The 13,956-nt window shown below is 30.0% G+C and overlaps 2 protein-coding genes across 2 annotated transcripts; one reads left to right on the top strand and one right to left on the bottom strand.

Moving 5' to 3' along the window:
- Positions 1 to 2,068: 2,068 nt before the first annotated feature.
- On the top strand, positions 2,069 to 8,793 carry ATXR2 (histone-lysine N-methyltransferase ATXR2). The gene is made up of 15 exons (XM_020348533.3): positions 2,069 to 2,249; positions 2,331 to 2,406; positions 2,803 to 2,888; positions 2,975 to 3,309; positions 4,218 to 4,330; positions 4,437 to 4,468; positions 4,898 to 5,049; positions 5,704 to 5,791; positions 5,887 to 5,935; positions 6,043 to 6,097; positions 6,292 to 6,361; positions 6,460 to 6,529; positions 7,373 to 7,449; positions 8,081 to 8,137; positions 8,364 to 8,793. The coding sequence occupies exons 1-15, from the start codon at positions 2,166 to 2,168 to the stop codon at positions 8,472 to 8,474; spliced, it is 1,455 nt and encodes a 484-aa protein (XP_020204122.2). The 5' UTR covers positions 2,069 to 2,165; the 3' UTR covers positions 8,475 to 8,793.
- A 766-nt stretch (positions 8,794 to 9,559) lies between these two features.
- LOC109789552 (peroxidase 39) lies at positions 9,560 to 11,746 on the bottom strand. Its single transcript, XM_083065252.1, has 4 exons — positions 11,348 to 11,746; positions 10,838 to 11,026; positions 10,541 to 10,703; positions 9,560 to 10,224 (listed from the first exon to the last, which is right to left on the bottom strand). The coding sequence occupies exons 1-4, from the start codon at positions 11,561 to 11,563 to the stop codon at positions 9,806 to 9,808; spliced, it is 987 nt and encodes a 328-aa protein (XP_082921378.1). The 5' UTR covers positions 11,564 to 11,746; the 3' UTR covers positions 9,560 to 9,805.
- Positions 11,747 to 13,956: the final 2,210 nt, after the last annotated feature.

The raw sequence follows: 13,956 nt of genomic DNA on the forward strand, positions 1-13,956 counted from the left end.
TGTTTGATTTGATCATGTTGCATTACAATATGTCATCATGAATAATATTAGTGATCAACCTCCAAATGTCACGTGGCTATGAAAGGAGTTTATTGATTTTCTATTGTTTAAAACATTGTAGTTGATTCGCTTGTCACTGTTCCTTATTCTGGTAATGCATTTCGATAATTAAACATGGTTTGGAAGAACCTATGCAGTTTGTTAGTTATGTGTTGAAAGTGCATTGGAATGACCAGAACTATAATTATAATGACAACACAAATATTCACTACATCTTACCTTTGATTTTAGTGAAGTAATCACCCTTTTTTTTCATTAAAAAGAAAACTCAACTACACACATCATATTTAGAATTTAAACCTATAATTTATACATCACACAAAAAAAGCTTTTATCCAATGTAATGATGTCACACAAAAAACTTGACAATTTACGTTAATCATAAGTAGAAGCGGGTTACATGACATGAACACAAAATTAATGGACATTAACTTTGACAAATTGTTTAATAATTTTACCGTGGTTTAAAACAGGGTCAAGTGGGGAAAAAAGTTGAGGGAAATAGGTTAAAAACGTATTAAACTAGAGGATGTAAATTATAATTTACTCTCATGGGAGAGAATATATTCTTTTTCACGCACAAATCTTGTCTTGCGAAGCCAAAAAAAGTTTCATTTGCAATGTTTCAGAATTTAAATGAAACATACTGATTAGTTGTGAATCTTGTGATAAAATTGTTATCAAGAAATAGATAACAAGTTTAACAAATGTAATCTCAACAGGATTGAGTTGAATATAAATTTCTCAGTCTTTTATTTTTTTATACTCGCACATAATACTGTTTTCCTTTTATTTTGGCATTTTTTACAGATTAAGTTTTCAATTTAATTCTTTACTTACCAATCATTTTCAAGCCTTCTTTTCCGTTGATGATATAATAGTGTGACATCGTCATGAATTTACTGTAAAATATATGAATCATATTAAAAAACAACTTAAAGTATAAATTTAAAACTTTCGGTGTTTCTATTTTCTACACATAATATTTACTTACCACTTTTTTTTTTTAATTTTTAAATTTAAGTCATCTTGTATCTTTTATCTTATATATATGTTCACCGGTTTCTCTTTAACCGGGGTGTTTTTAGAGATTTTAGACTTTTTTCTTAAATGAGAAAAATTTTAGAATTTTTAGAATTTATTTTTATGTATTACATTTATTTCAAATTAAATTCTTTTCTGTATTAAACATGAATGATTATTTTGTAAGATAATTTTTTTTAGAAATTTCTCTTTAATAAGAGTATTTTTAGACTTTTTTTTTCAATGAGATTTTAGAGATTTTTTCAAACTTCTTATCTAATTAATTTTTATATATTATATTAATTTATAAAGTAATTTTAATATTTTAATAAATTTTCAATAATTAAAATATCACAATATAAAATATTTATTATTAATCTAAAATATAACTTATTATTAAAAATATCTATTATATAAATTTTAAATATAATTTATATATTCAAATATAATATTTACTTGTATATATAATTTATTATAAATTTAAATCATATACAATAAACATTTAGTCTTATATTGTAAAATCTAAAATATTAGTGTTATGCATATAAACTAAAATATTAGAGTTTTCTTTTTTAACAATAATATTTATAAGAAATTTTCTTTAATAAGAATATCTTTTAATATTTTTTATTCTTTTATCTCTTTTCTCACATTTATTATTATAAAATGTTTTAATATTTTTAAAACAATTATCAGTGATTAAAAGAGAAAATAAGTTATTATCTTCAAATTCTTACCAATTTTGATTTTTATTAATCAACGGTATAAAAAAGTTTACAGAAACAATACATATTCATCAAATTTTAATTAAAATTAACTTTATATTACAATATAATTTATTTACCGCAAATTTAAAATATAATCTATATATTAAAAATTTTAGTTGAATAAAATAAATAAATATTAACCGCGTTAAAATACTGGGGTTACATTACATGGGATGAATCAAAAGAAAGTGATATGTTTTAAGATGTTAACGTTGGTGCTCTGCTACTACTACCTGGTCTTTGAGCGCCGTTATGTGTTTGTGACCCTTTTGTGTTTTTGACAACAAACTCACTCTCACGCTCTTCCAACATTCAATGGATTCTATTTGCCCTATTGGGTCGCGGTGTGCCACTCAAATCTCTTCTCTTCTCACTCCTCCCTCACCTCTTCAACTTCAGGTATTCTCTTCATTCATATGCCTTCTCAACCCTTTTTATTTTTCCTCTTTGTTCTTGATTTTTCTCATTTTCACTCATCAGGAATATTATCACAACCTTTTGTCTGCAAGGCAATGCAGTGGTATCACAGTCAAACAGGATGTCAACTTTGGAAAAGGTATTCTCCTTTTAAATATACTCTTTTAAAAACACAATTTTTTACTGAAATTTATTGAAAATCACAAAATTTAACGGGTGTTACACCCTATTTAATGAATATCTTTTATGATTTTGTATCAATAAATATTATCCAACAAGTGGGAATTTAGAGATTGTGTTGATTACACTCCTTTTTGTTTTATGAGTTTAATTTCTATACATTCAATGCAATTTTTACACTATCAATCAATCAATCAGAAATCATCTTTGTTACAATTATTGTAAAAGTCAATAAAAGTTGGTAGAAGTCAATACGTGACAATTTGTGATTGAATGACATAATGAATTTACACTACTACTCTTGTTTTCACACAAATTTATAGTATGTGTTTGTTTTGCAATTGGAAAACTACAGGTTTATACGCAGACAAGGACTTCAAAGAGGGGGAACTTGTTCTAAAGGACCCCATGTTTGTAGGGGTTCAACATTCCCTCAACAAGGTTTACTTTTATATTCACAATTTTTGTTTGCGTATGCATATCAAAGCATTTTGCTCATCTCTCTTATTTTCCGCCTTGCTTTGCAGATTGATTGTTTGGTTTGTAGCTTCTGCTTTCGTTTTATTGGTTCCATAGAACTTCAAATTGGAAGGAGGCTTTACATGCAGCAACTAAGGGCCAATGAGAGTCATGGTTGTGACGTGGGAAGCTCTTCAAAACACTGCCATGACATGGATTCATCTGATGAAGAGGAGAGCACCCAGCAATGTACTTCTGGTAGTTCCAAAACTAAAGTTCCTCTCCCTGAAGGTGTTGTGGAATCATTGATGAATGGTCAATTGGTGTTGCCTTGCTCCGAGAAGTTCTCCTTGCCACCAGCTGTTCCATGCCCTCGTGGATGTGGAGAAGCTTACTATTGCAGGTAAGGCTATGGTTGCTCGAATTAAAAATGTAGAGTTTATATAATGCTTTTGTTTTGTCAATTTTTCCTGCCAAGGAGCGGGAATAAATGATTACTGTGAAAAGTTTTGTCAAGTTGGTCAGAAATGAATGCTACATGAGGATCCAAACTCCAATACTTGTTTCTTCTCATTTAAATATTTAAAAGAGTGATACTGATCATAGGTTGATAGTCTGACACTGTTACTTTTCAGTGACAAACTGACAACTTACCTGTAAACATCCTCTTTGTATAAAACAATAATATAAGAAGAAAGTTACTTGGAGCATTATTTTGGTACATCTACTGCAGGCATTGGATTGTGATAAACTTGAGTAAGCACACTGAATTACGTATTTATCACTGGAAAAAATCTGGTTTTTTAGGCCAGAATTACGGTACAAGATATAAACAACACAAGGTTCCCTCTAATTAGGAGTCTCCTCCTTCTGCATTGATTAATTCATAAAGTTTCACGCCAATCTATAACTGCATAAAGACAGAAATAATAAACAAAAATTGTAATTCAGATCCATAACTACCTAAAGACACAAATACTACACAAACATTAATAATTAAGGCTTACTTAGTCTTAGTCTGCTTCTTATCCTTTCTCACATAAACTTAATGGTTATCAGGTTGATAAATAGAAAAGAAAAACTTTGATCCCTTAAAGATTTGCACATTGTTTTATGTACCCAATTCTACAACAGAATAAGGTAGCTCTATTACTATTGTTCTCTGTTTAAAAAAAAAATATTCTGATGAAAGCTGTTCTTAACTGAAGCTTCCTGTTGTTACTGGGATATTTGTTATTGCATTGTTGAAGTCATTCTATTGCATTTGAAGTATGATATAATCTCTTCTGATGGCGTAGTCAATACCTGTAGCATGTCATGTGCAGAGGCTGATTGGGAATCCTCCCATTCTTTACTCTGTACTGGTGAGAGTTCTGATCCAGCTCATAAGGAGGCACTCCTTAAATTCATCAAACATGCTAATGGTAAGACTGCTTCCTTATGGGCATGAATCATTTTTAACAATCTAAAATTGCCCTGTACCTTTTTGCTTCATTTCTTGCTTATTTATCTCTTTCCTTTGTCTCCCAGAAACAAATGATATATTCCTCCTTGCTGCAAAGGTAAGATTTAATTTTTCTCTGAATTTCATATCTATTGAGTGCTGCTTGAAAAATCCACATGCACATGTATGGTGTTTATGCACTTATATCTGATAACATTACTGGGTATTGTTATCATTAGAGTTCAATAAGGATTACTGCGTAGTAAATGCTGATGCATCAATGAAATTAAATAGAGGAAACAATCTGTTGAAAATCTTGCTTTCATAGGACATTGCTTCTTCCTCAAAATCTTATGGTCCTTCTATCTAGTTAGTTTACATATCCTTTTTTTATTCTATCTAAGCTAGCCTTTAATTTGACACTAGCCATAGACATGCGTGTATTTATAGATGCTCAACTTATTAGAAATACTATTTTCATTAGTCTTGCATGAATCATGTCTAGTAGATTTATCTGACCAGAAGCCTGGTTGGATTTTTTGACCAGGCAATTTCTTCTACCGTATTAAAGTACCACAAGTTAAAAGAAGCCAGTGTTGAAGAGCAAGTGAAACACAATACATCATGTGTTTCTAACCACAATAAATTATCTTTTCTTTTGGAAGCTTGGAAGCCTATATGGATGGGACACAAGAGAAGGTAGTTACTAACTATTTTTATCTGTCTACATGAAGCCTTAATGCAGAGAGCTCATGCTTTCATAATGTGTGATGAATATCTTTCGGGGAACATAATTTGATAAATATGCGTGATTCCAGGAATACACTGCACCATGGTTTCTAGTAATAAAGGTTTTTAAAATATTTGTGATATATATGTTGTTACATCACATATTCTTGTGTTGCAGGGTTGTTGAAATTGTATACTCTTCATTGAGCTTGAGAAAATCCATGATATATGATTTGGTCTTTATTGTTTGTTTTCCCCTGTGCTATTGTTAAATTATCCATTTTACCAAACTGTTTGGAGTGTGAAATAGGTTCTTTATAAATTATGAGACCTCTAACTGAAAAAAGCATCATTTAGGTTCTTTTTGGTTAAAATATTAAACTTCTATTTATTATCTTTGTTTCATGCCAGCATAGTTCTCATTTCATCAAACTACTTTGTAAAACTGATCTAATAATATATCAACTTCATTGATCAAAATAATTAAGTTGATTTAGTTTTCATATCATTCAAATATGCTACTTTGAGAAATAGAATACTATGATCTTATTAATTTTGGTGTTGAACATTGTAGTATGATTTTATTTGAACTATATAAGGCAAGTCACTTCAGTTTATTTGTAGGTGGTGGGATTGTATTGCTTTGCCAGATGATGTTGATCCTTCTGATGAAGCATCATTCAGGTTGCAAATAAAAGAGTTGGCATTTGAGGTGAGATTCTTCCGAGAGTGCATAGTGGGAAAATTTATTTTCACTGTTTTAATATGGTATACCCAATTTTGATGCTAATTGATTTGATATTTCAGTCTCTCCAACTTCTTAAGACAGCCATATTTGACAAGGAATGTGAGCCATGTATCCTTACAGATGCTGATTATATGATGTGTTCATTATGTGTATGCCCAGTGACAGTCTCATCATTTTCTCTGAAATTTTAGCTCTAAATCCTTGACCATTTCCAGTATTCTCCCTTGAAATCTATGGGCATATCATCGGCATGTTTGAGCTGAATAATCTGTAAGAGCTTACTGTATGGGGCTTTGTTTTTGTTCTGTTCTTCCTAGCCATGTTATGTCTTGTTTGCTTCCATTAAAGCAATGTTTGAATATTACAATATAGTTATAACCATTGAGTTAAACTAAGTATTAGAATTAGATTTTAAATTTTAGATTATACTGATTTGTATATTAATTATGAGTTTATATTGCCAGGGATTTGGTTGTAGCTTCTCCCGTGGAGGATTACTTTTTATATATCGATGATTTGACATATCCTAATAAGGTTAGAATTTAGTTTGCTTGATTTACTGCATTATCCCAAAAAAGACCAAGCTTCTTTTTTTAATTTTTTTTAAAAAAAATTTCTGACATTAATGGCAGGAAGAAGTTGAGAAAATTACGCAACCAATTCTGGATGCCCTTGGTGAAAACTATTCTATTTATTGTGAAGGTACTGATTTTATTATAATACTTGCAAAAAATAAGATCTACAAGTGGAGGAATAGGTTGGAAGCAAGGAATCAATTGGCATTATTCAATACAACAGAGCATTAACTGTAGTTAGTTAGCTTGTATTTTGGCAATAGCAATTTGGTTGTTGGGAGAGATAAGGGTCTGTCAAATACCCTTAGGAAGTAACCATCGTATCATCTTCCACTTCTCAATCACATTGATCATAATGCAGCTAATGAATAATATAGTACAATTTCATTTCTGTTCTATCATTTTCTTCTATCTCTGGTCCAGTATCATTTTACTCGCCGCAGTTTGTATGGTGACATCTGCAGACAATTCCTTTCTTAATATTGAGCTGTCTTATCATTGCTGAAGCTCATGCTGTGTTTTTGTTTTGTTGTCTTAATGCAAGGCGATCTTCAAGTTAAAAGTGTTGCTTGATAGGTTTTGTTTGATGAGTGGTTAGAAGTTAGCCTTTGATAGACTAATTAAGTAATTATATCATTTGGTTTTGGGTGAGAGAGCTATCTGCTCTTCAACCTATGACAGCTAAAATCTCTGCCTTCCTCAACCCTACTAAAACAGAAATTAAATGAACGGGAAATTATGCACTGTTCCTAGAATTTATTAAGTTTTACTTTCAGATGTAATGTGTTGAAGTTTTATTTGTGATTGCTATATTTCAATATCATTCTGACTCTCCAAAGTAAAGCATAATAGTATTACCTAACTGATCATAGGAACAATGCATTTTCATTTGTTAGGACTTGAGATATATCCTCATTCATTTTGATCATTATATTTAAATGCTGAGTAATAAAGTTGAATTTTATTTTAGGAACTGCATTTTTTCCTTTGCAAAGTTGCTTGAACCATTCCTGTTGTCCTAATGCCAAAGCTTTCAAAAGAGATGAGGTATGTGGGGAAAAACTATCTTTATTTTATTTACTATTTGATTTGGTTTGAGTTGTTTGCATACTTGGCTTCATTTGATGCCCCAAAGATTATGATTAAAGTAATTTTTTGGCCTTGTATATATTATCTTGTTTCTATTTTAACAAGAAAAAGAAAATGAGAATTCCTGTTATCCATGTGGCTGCCTTGTGTGTTTACAAGATCCTTTAGACCTTTGATTGGTTGAAGTTCTCGTTCCGTGCTTGCTTTGTTAGTAAGCATGTGGCTTTTTCATACTATATATAATATTGTTAAGATGTGTGACATTAACTAAGAATATGATTAGAATACTCCTTATAAGACTTGAAGTTGAACAATTCTCTTTCCTAGAGTTGGCCTTTTAGAGTAAGTTATTAATCTTAGTATCAGCTGCTTATTTGGTGTTCACATCATTATTAAATTCACAATTATTCCTTTTTATTGTATTCAACACGTTTTGTTGTACTTAGACTGTCTAGATTCTGTTCATGTTGCTACTTTTTGGTTCTAACCTTGAAAACAAACAGGGCATTTTTAATCCCTCTGCTTTAGTGCTGTGTGTAACATTGAATCTAAAGATTTATCTTTAAAACCTTGCATATTTTGCTTGCAGGATAAAGATGGCCAAGCAACAATAATTGCGCAGAGGTCCATTTGTAAAGGAGAAGAGGTTGGTTTATAGTTTATACTTAATACCAATATCTAATAGACCAATAACTTCTATCTAAATAATTTTACTAAGAATATGGTTTTGATACTACCCAATGATGGATGATGTTTATGACACCAAGCTTGAAAAAGAGACAGGATATATGGAATTTTTTACCATATTAAATTTATAATGTTTTTGGATACATTGCCATGTTCAACTAATTAACATCTGGAAGGACTTTCAGATAACCATCTCATATGTTGATGAGGACCTTCCATTTGAAGAGAGACAGGCATCCCTAGCAGATTATGGTTTCAGATGCAGGTGTCCAAAGTGCATTGAAGAAGAGCCATAATGTTATGAGTACTTGTAAAAATTCATGCAGAACTCAAGTGTTTTATAAGACAATGAGGCTTTCTTAACTTAGTTGATATGCAGATAAAAGAACTGAAATGGAATTGAAAGGGAACAATTATTAGGGAATTTTGTAGCTGTTTTGAATTTTGAGTCCACAATTACCTGCACGCCACACTTGTTACACCATCAGTTATTTTATATCTATAGCAACAATAGGAATGTATTAGAAGAAAGATATATACCCGACTCTTGAGACTATTGATCATTTTTAAACTGATCTTGTTCTCTTGATCGTTAAACTATTTTTTTTTTCACTACTGGTTTTCTTGCATTTGCTTCGTAAGCAGATAGTCATAAAATTTATATGGCTGACTAGTTGCGAAAATGTTGTTCACGTTATATGTAAAAATCTTATTTAAGACATGAAACTTGTTTTGTTAAATTCAATTATATTAAAAATATTAAATTTTATTGATTTTCAAATAATGGAGTGCATGATGAATATTTTGTAAAAATGAGTTACTTGATAAAAGAGTATAGGATGAATGTTTTGTAAAAATGAGTTTAACAAGTAACTAAAAATTTTTAGAAAAATTAATTGCTTTTTTTTTTGGATGTTCGTGAGATCTATTTTACTTGAATTAGATTGAATATTTTTTAAATTATAGAAGTATTATATATTCTAGTTCGAACCAACTCATTCCTTTGAGGACTGTAACATCAAATCATTCCACTAAATTTATTTATTGTTGAAATTGCATTGGAATGATCGCTACCGCAATTAATGGTTAGACATACTGTGTACGTTGTTCATTTAACAAAGTTTGTTCGCCTTTTGTTTTTCCCCTTAGAAAAAGACAAAATAGTTCATTCACCAAATGATAGATGATATTAATCAATAATTAATTAATAGATAACCAGGTAAGATTTCTGATCTAGAAAAAACAACTTTTACGGAATACAACATCACAAGTACCACTTCAATTAGCAACTTCCTAGACTGGACTGGGTTGCTTTTGCCTTGTATCAAATTCTCTGTCGTTTGAATAGTTTCAAATAAATAAAATAAGCACTTATCTTCAATTAAACAAAAAATGCATTGAATTGAGAATAACAGTGAAAAAGTACATAAAAACAACTTAACATACATTTACTCTGCTGTGGTTAGCTCAAGAAATTCTGCTTTTATTACAAGAGCATGATCTACCAGTGGAGTTGGAAAAAAGAATAACAAAGGAACCCATTTATTCCAACACACACAGAGCATGGCATGGCATAAATAACCAAACCCAAAAAATAAATCACAAAGTTTTACTCAAGAAGACAATATTATTGGCTATTTACAAGTGCACAATGCTTCCTTATCTCTCCTTCTGTCCCTGTCTTCACTTTAATTCTTCCCATTTTTTCCATGGAGGTGGCAAACTCAGCAAAGAAATTTTCAAGTGACCCTTGAAGCAATTGTGTCACTTCAGACTTTGTAACTGAGTTTGTCAACAACGCAGCATCTGACTCAAATAGCCCCCTATTCTTAATCACTTGCCTATAGTAGCCAAGATCAAATGTCTTGCGACTTCCAGGATCCATCTCAATTTTTGTGGTGTTGTCATTGATGTTCTTGCACTTGAACCTTTTCAGATTTGCAGCATATTCACTGTCTAGTGAAGGGTCTTGATCACCCTTGCCAGTAAAATTGAATAAGCGGTTTGATAATGATGAGCAATGAGACACACCAATTGTGTGAGCACCTGAAACAATTTTAACTCTTGGTGATTACAAGCACAAGAACAATGCATAATTCATACCAGTTTGTTGGATTTTTTGCTCAGAAGAAAAAGTGTAACACAAAAATCAAATACTAACATCATTTTAAACTTAAAATACAAACTGATAGTATATTTAAGTCTAAATGATAAGAGTGAAATCTTTATATTTATCTAGACAACGTCCTAAAGATTTAAAACATAATAAATTGCAAAAAATTAAACTACTCATTTTCATACTACAGATTTTTTAAGTACATTTTCAACAATAATGCTGAGGAAATTGTTTAAGAAATGGTACCAGAGAGCAGGACCAAGTCTTTCAAATCAAGTCCTTGGTTGGAAAAGAGTGTTTGTAGGGTGGTAAAGTTGTGAAATGGAGCAGGAATGCTATTTCTGGCTTCCACCAAGTTAGAGATGACCCCATCCCTTCGACCTGTTGGAACTTTCCAAAAGGGTCCACCCTAAAAGCCCATGTCAGTAATGGCACAAACCAGCAAAAGGGTCATTTTTGTTCTCAAAAGAAAGTGTTGAGATAAAGATGAAGCAGAACTTGTACTTGTTCTCAAGCTTTTCTTGACAGAAATTGAGTACTTACTGTGGCTACAATAGAGTCTCTGGCAGCTAAAGTTAGTATATCAGCACAAGAGACCACACCAGGACATTCAGCCTCAACAAGGCTCTTAATTCTGTCAATGAAGTCAAAGCCTCTTACAGTGAGATTTGGAGGAGCATTCTTTTCAGCCTGCTTGGTCGTTGAGTTCAGAAGAACTGATCCATCACATCCCTGAAAGATTTCATGTTAGTTAGCTCCTTAATCCTTTTTTTTTTTTTTTTTTTTTTTCTATAGACATGATTTAAACAGTATTTTAAATCTGACAATCAATAACTGATTTACACTCGTGAGATGTGATTTCTACTTGCTAAACATTATTTTAATATTGACGAAGATTGATCTTGGGAGCACCAGTTCGACTTCCTATATCTTAGAATAGGTTCTACAATCACTAGGTCAAGAGACTTGTTTTACTAGCTACTTAATATGACATACTACTTGTTATTTTGTTAAGTAAAAAATAAAAGGAAAGCATAGGATTGAATCACATACCCTTACAAAACAATCATGGAAGTGCATTCTTATTAATGCAGCTGCTAGTGATGGAGCATTGTGGATATGCTCATGAACAAAGTTCAAGATGATTTGCTCAGCTTTTGGGCAGCTCTTGGCATAAAAACCGAGCTGAAGTTGAGCATGAGTTGATGCAACTAATGCCAAGAAGCAAAGACTCAATACCTTGAAGCTTCTCTGGCTTCCCATTTTCATGTAGCTGGCAGAAATCCTAGAAGCTTGAGTAACTATATATAATATAAATAATAAACACTCAGATACTTCTTGAAAGAGGCAATTTCATTTCTCTTTGCTTTTCCACTACTGAGGTCAGTGATTTATAGTCCTTAGGTTGATCCACAAGACACATGACAAATCATAGAGATGGTCCATGAAGCTAACTAACATGTGGGATAAGGTGATGCTACATGCTACTTTTAGAACTTTTGCATCCATTTGCATGTAATAATTGTATGTAGTATAATAAAAAAATGATTAGTTGGGGTGCCCTTATAAGACAAATATAGTGAGTTCCATATAGTTGTTGAATTTCTGAATGCCTACACGTCAATTGATTTAGGTGAGTAATTTATGAGAAACTGAATGTTGATACATTCTTCAAGCATCGGATCTCATACCAAATCTTAGTAGTACCATTTCACACAACAGTTTAATTTATATAAAATGTTTTTACACAGACATTTATTAGAAGTTTTATATATAGAAACAATCGAAATTCGTTAGCAGAGAGATAGATACTTGTTCAAATAATTTAGACACATCATGTTATCTGGATGACAGGGTTAAAAAATGATTTGTTCGCCGGCTTTTCTTTCATTTGCTTCGCTAGCAGGAAGCAAGGGAATAAAACCATGCTTTTAACATTATGGTAACCGATGAGACACGGTTGGCATAAAAGTGTTTTTTATTTTTATTTTTTATTTTTTTTACATAAGTGTGTTATTTAACTAGATGTGTTAAAGTAAGTTTTAACTTGGTGAGTCAATTCATTCACCACGATCTCAATTGGGTTAGAAAAAAATGTGTATTGATTTTGGCTAAATTTTAATTAGACTCACTTAACTTGTAAACTAAATGAATTTAAACCAAGTAAATCACATTAACTTATTTAACTTACTATAATTAAAAGAATAAAAAATTTATATATTTTTGTTTTATGTAGTTGTCATTTGAATTTTTTTAGTGATATTTTCTTTTATATTTATATTTGATTCAATAATTGACTTGATTTCTTATTAAAAAAATTGTAACTATTTTATTTTATTTATTAAAAATAGGAACATATAATTAATTTTTTATTTTCTTAAAATCTGTTGAGACAACCCACCAACTCATGTTAGATCAAGCCAAGTTAAGATCTTCCTAACTCACCTATAAGAGAATTGATTTATGTTAATTCATTTAAAGTACTAACTCATGGTAAACCAATTCAAATGAATCAAGTTGATTCATTTAGACACCTCTAGACTTTAACCATGATTATAAGGTATTATATTTTTTTAAAAAAAAGAAAATTTCTAATTAATTAACTATATAAAAACAATGCATAACTATAAAAACTCTTTAACTTGTGGGGACTAAAAAGAATTATCAAGAAAAAGTCTTTGAAAATAAATTCTATTCACTCAGTATAAAGTGATAATTAAGACATGTTATAATAATATTTTAAGCCATGTAATTCATTAGGTATATTTTTTATAATTAAGTTTTAATAAATAAATACTTTTGAACATATAAATTATATTAAAATAAATTTCATAATAAATAAAAGAATTTAACATATAAATTATATTTTAAATTTATATAAACAATTTATATTTTGATATGGGTTATTTTTTAGTCATAATTTCTTTTAAAAAATATTAAAATTTAATTTAAAGATAAAATTAAAAAGATAAATTAAAAGAGTTTTTTAATAGTGGATAAATTAAAAGATTTAAGAAGTTAAAAAATGCCTTAAAATTTTCTTGGTAAAAAAAAAACTAAAATCACTCTCATTCAAAAATGACATTTAAAAATGTTATCATTTTAGATAACTATTTTAATTTATACGGTGAGAATTTTATATGCAAAATTAAACAATGGTTTAAATTATATTATTTTTAAAAAATATATATATATATAATCCAATAAAGCTTTGATTATTTTGATTTGTTATGTTTTTGTTATTCATTTTGTTTTCCACGATTTATATTGAATTTAATCGAATTGATTTATTTTACCGGTAGCTTTGGATATCAAGGGAAAACACGAAATAACTTGATATGCAAAAACCATATTATCTTTTCAAAATAAGAAATGTAAGAGACTCTTTGACACTTTCTTGTTAACATGTTCTTTAAAAAAAATTTTATTGAAATCATAAATTTTGTTATTTCTTACGACAAAATTTGGAAAGACTTATTAAATAACACTCCATATTCACAAAATTATATTTTTCAATAAATTTTAATCAATATTAAAGAGTGTTAGAAAGATAATACTTAAAGAATATTGCCAATATTACTCTTCCAGATTATATTGAGTGTGATTAAAAATTAGTTGAGTTGAACTCAACTGAAGTTGAAAATAAAAATTACACTCACAAA

This window comes from Cajanus cajan, chromosome 10, assembly GCF_000230855.2.
Source record: "Cajanus cajan strain Asha chromosome 10, NIPB_CcT2T_4, whole genome shotgun sequence".
Classification (NCBI taxonomy): Eukaryota; Viridiplantae; Streptophyta; class Magnoliopsida; order Fabales; family Fabaceae; genus Cajanus; species Cajanus cajan.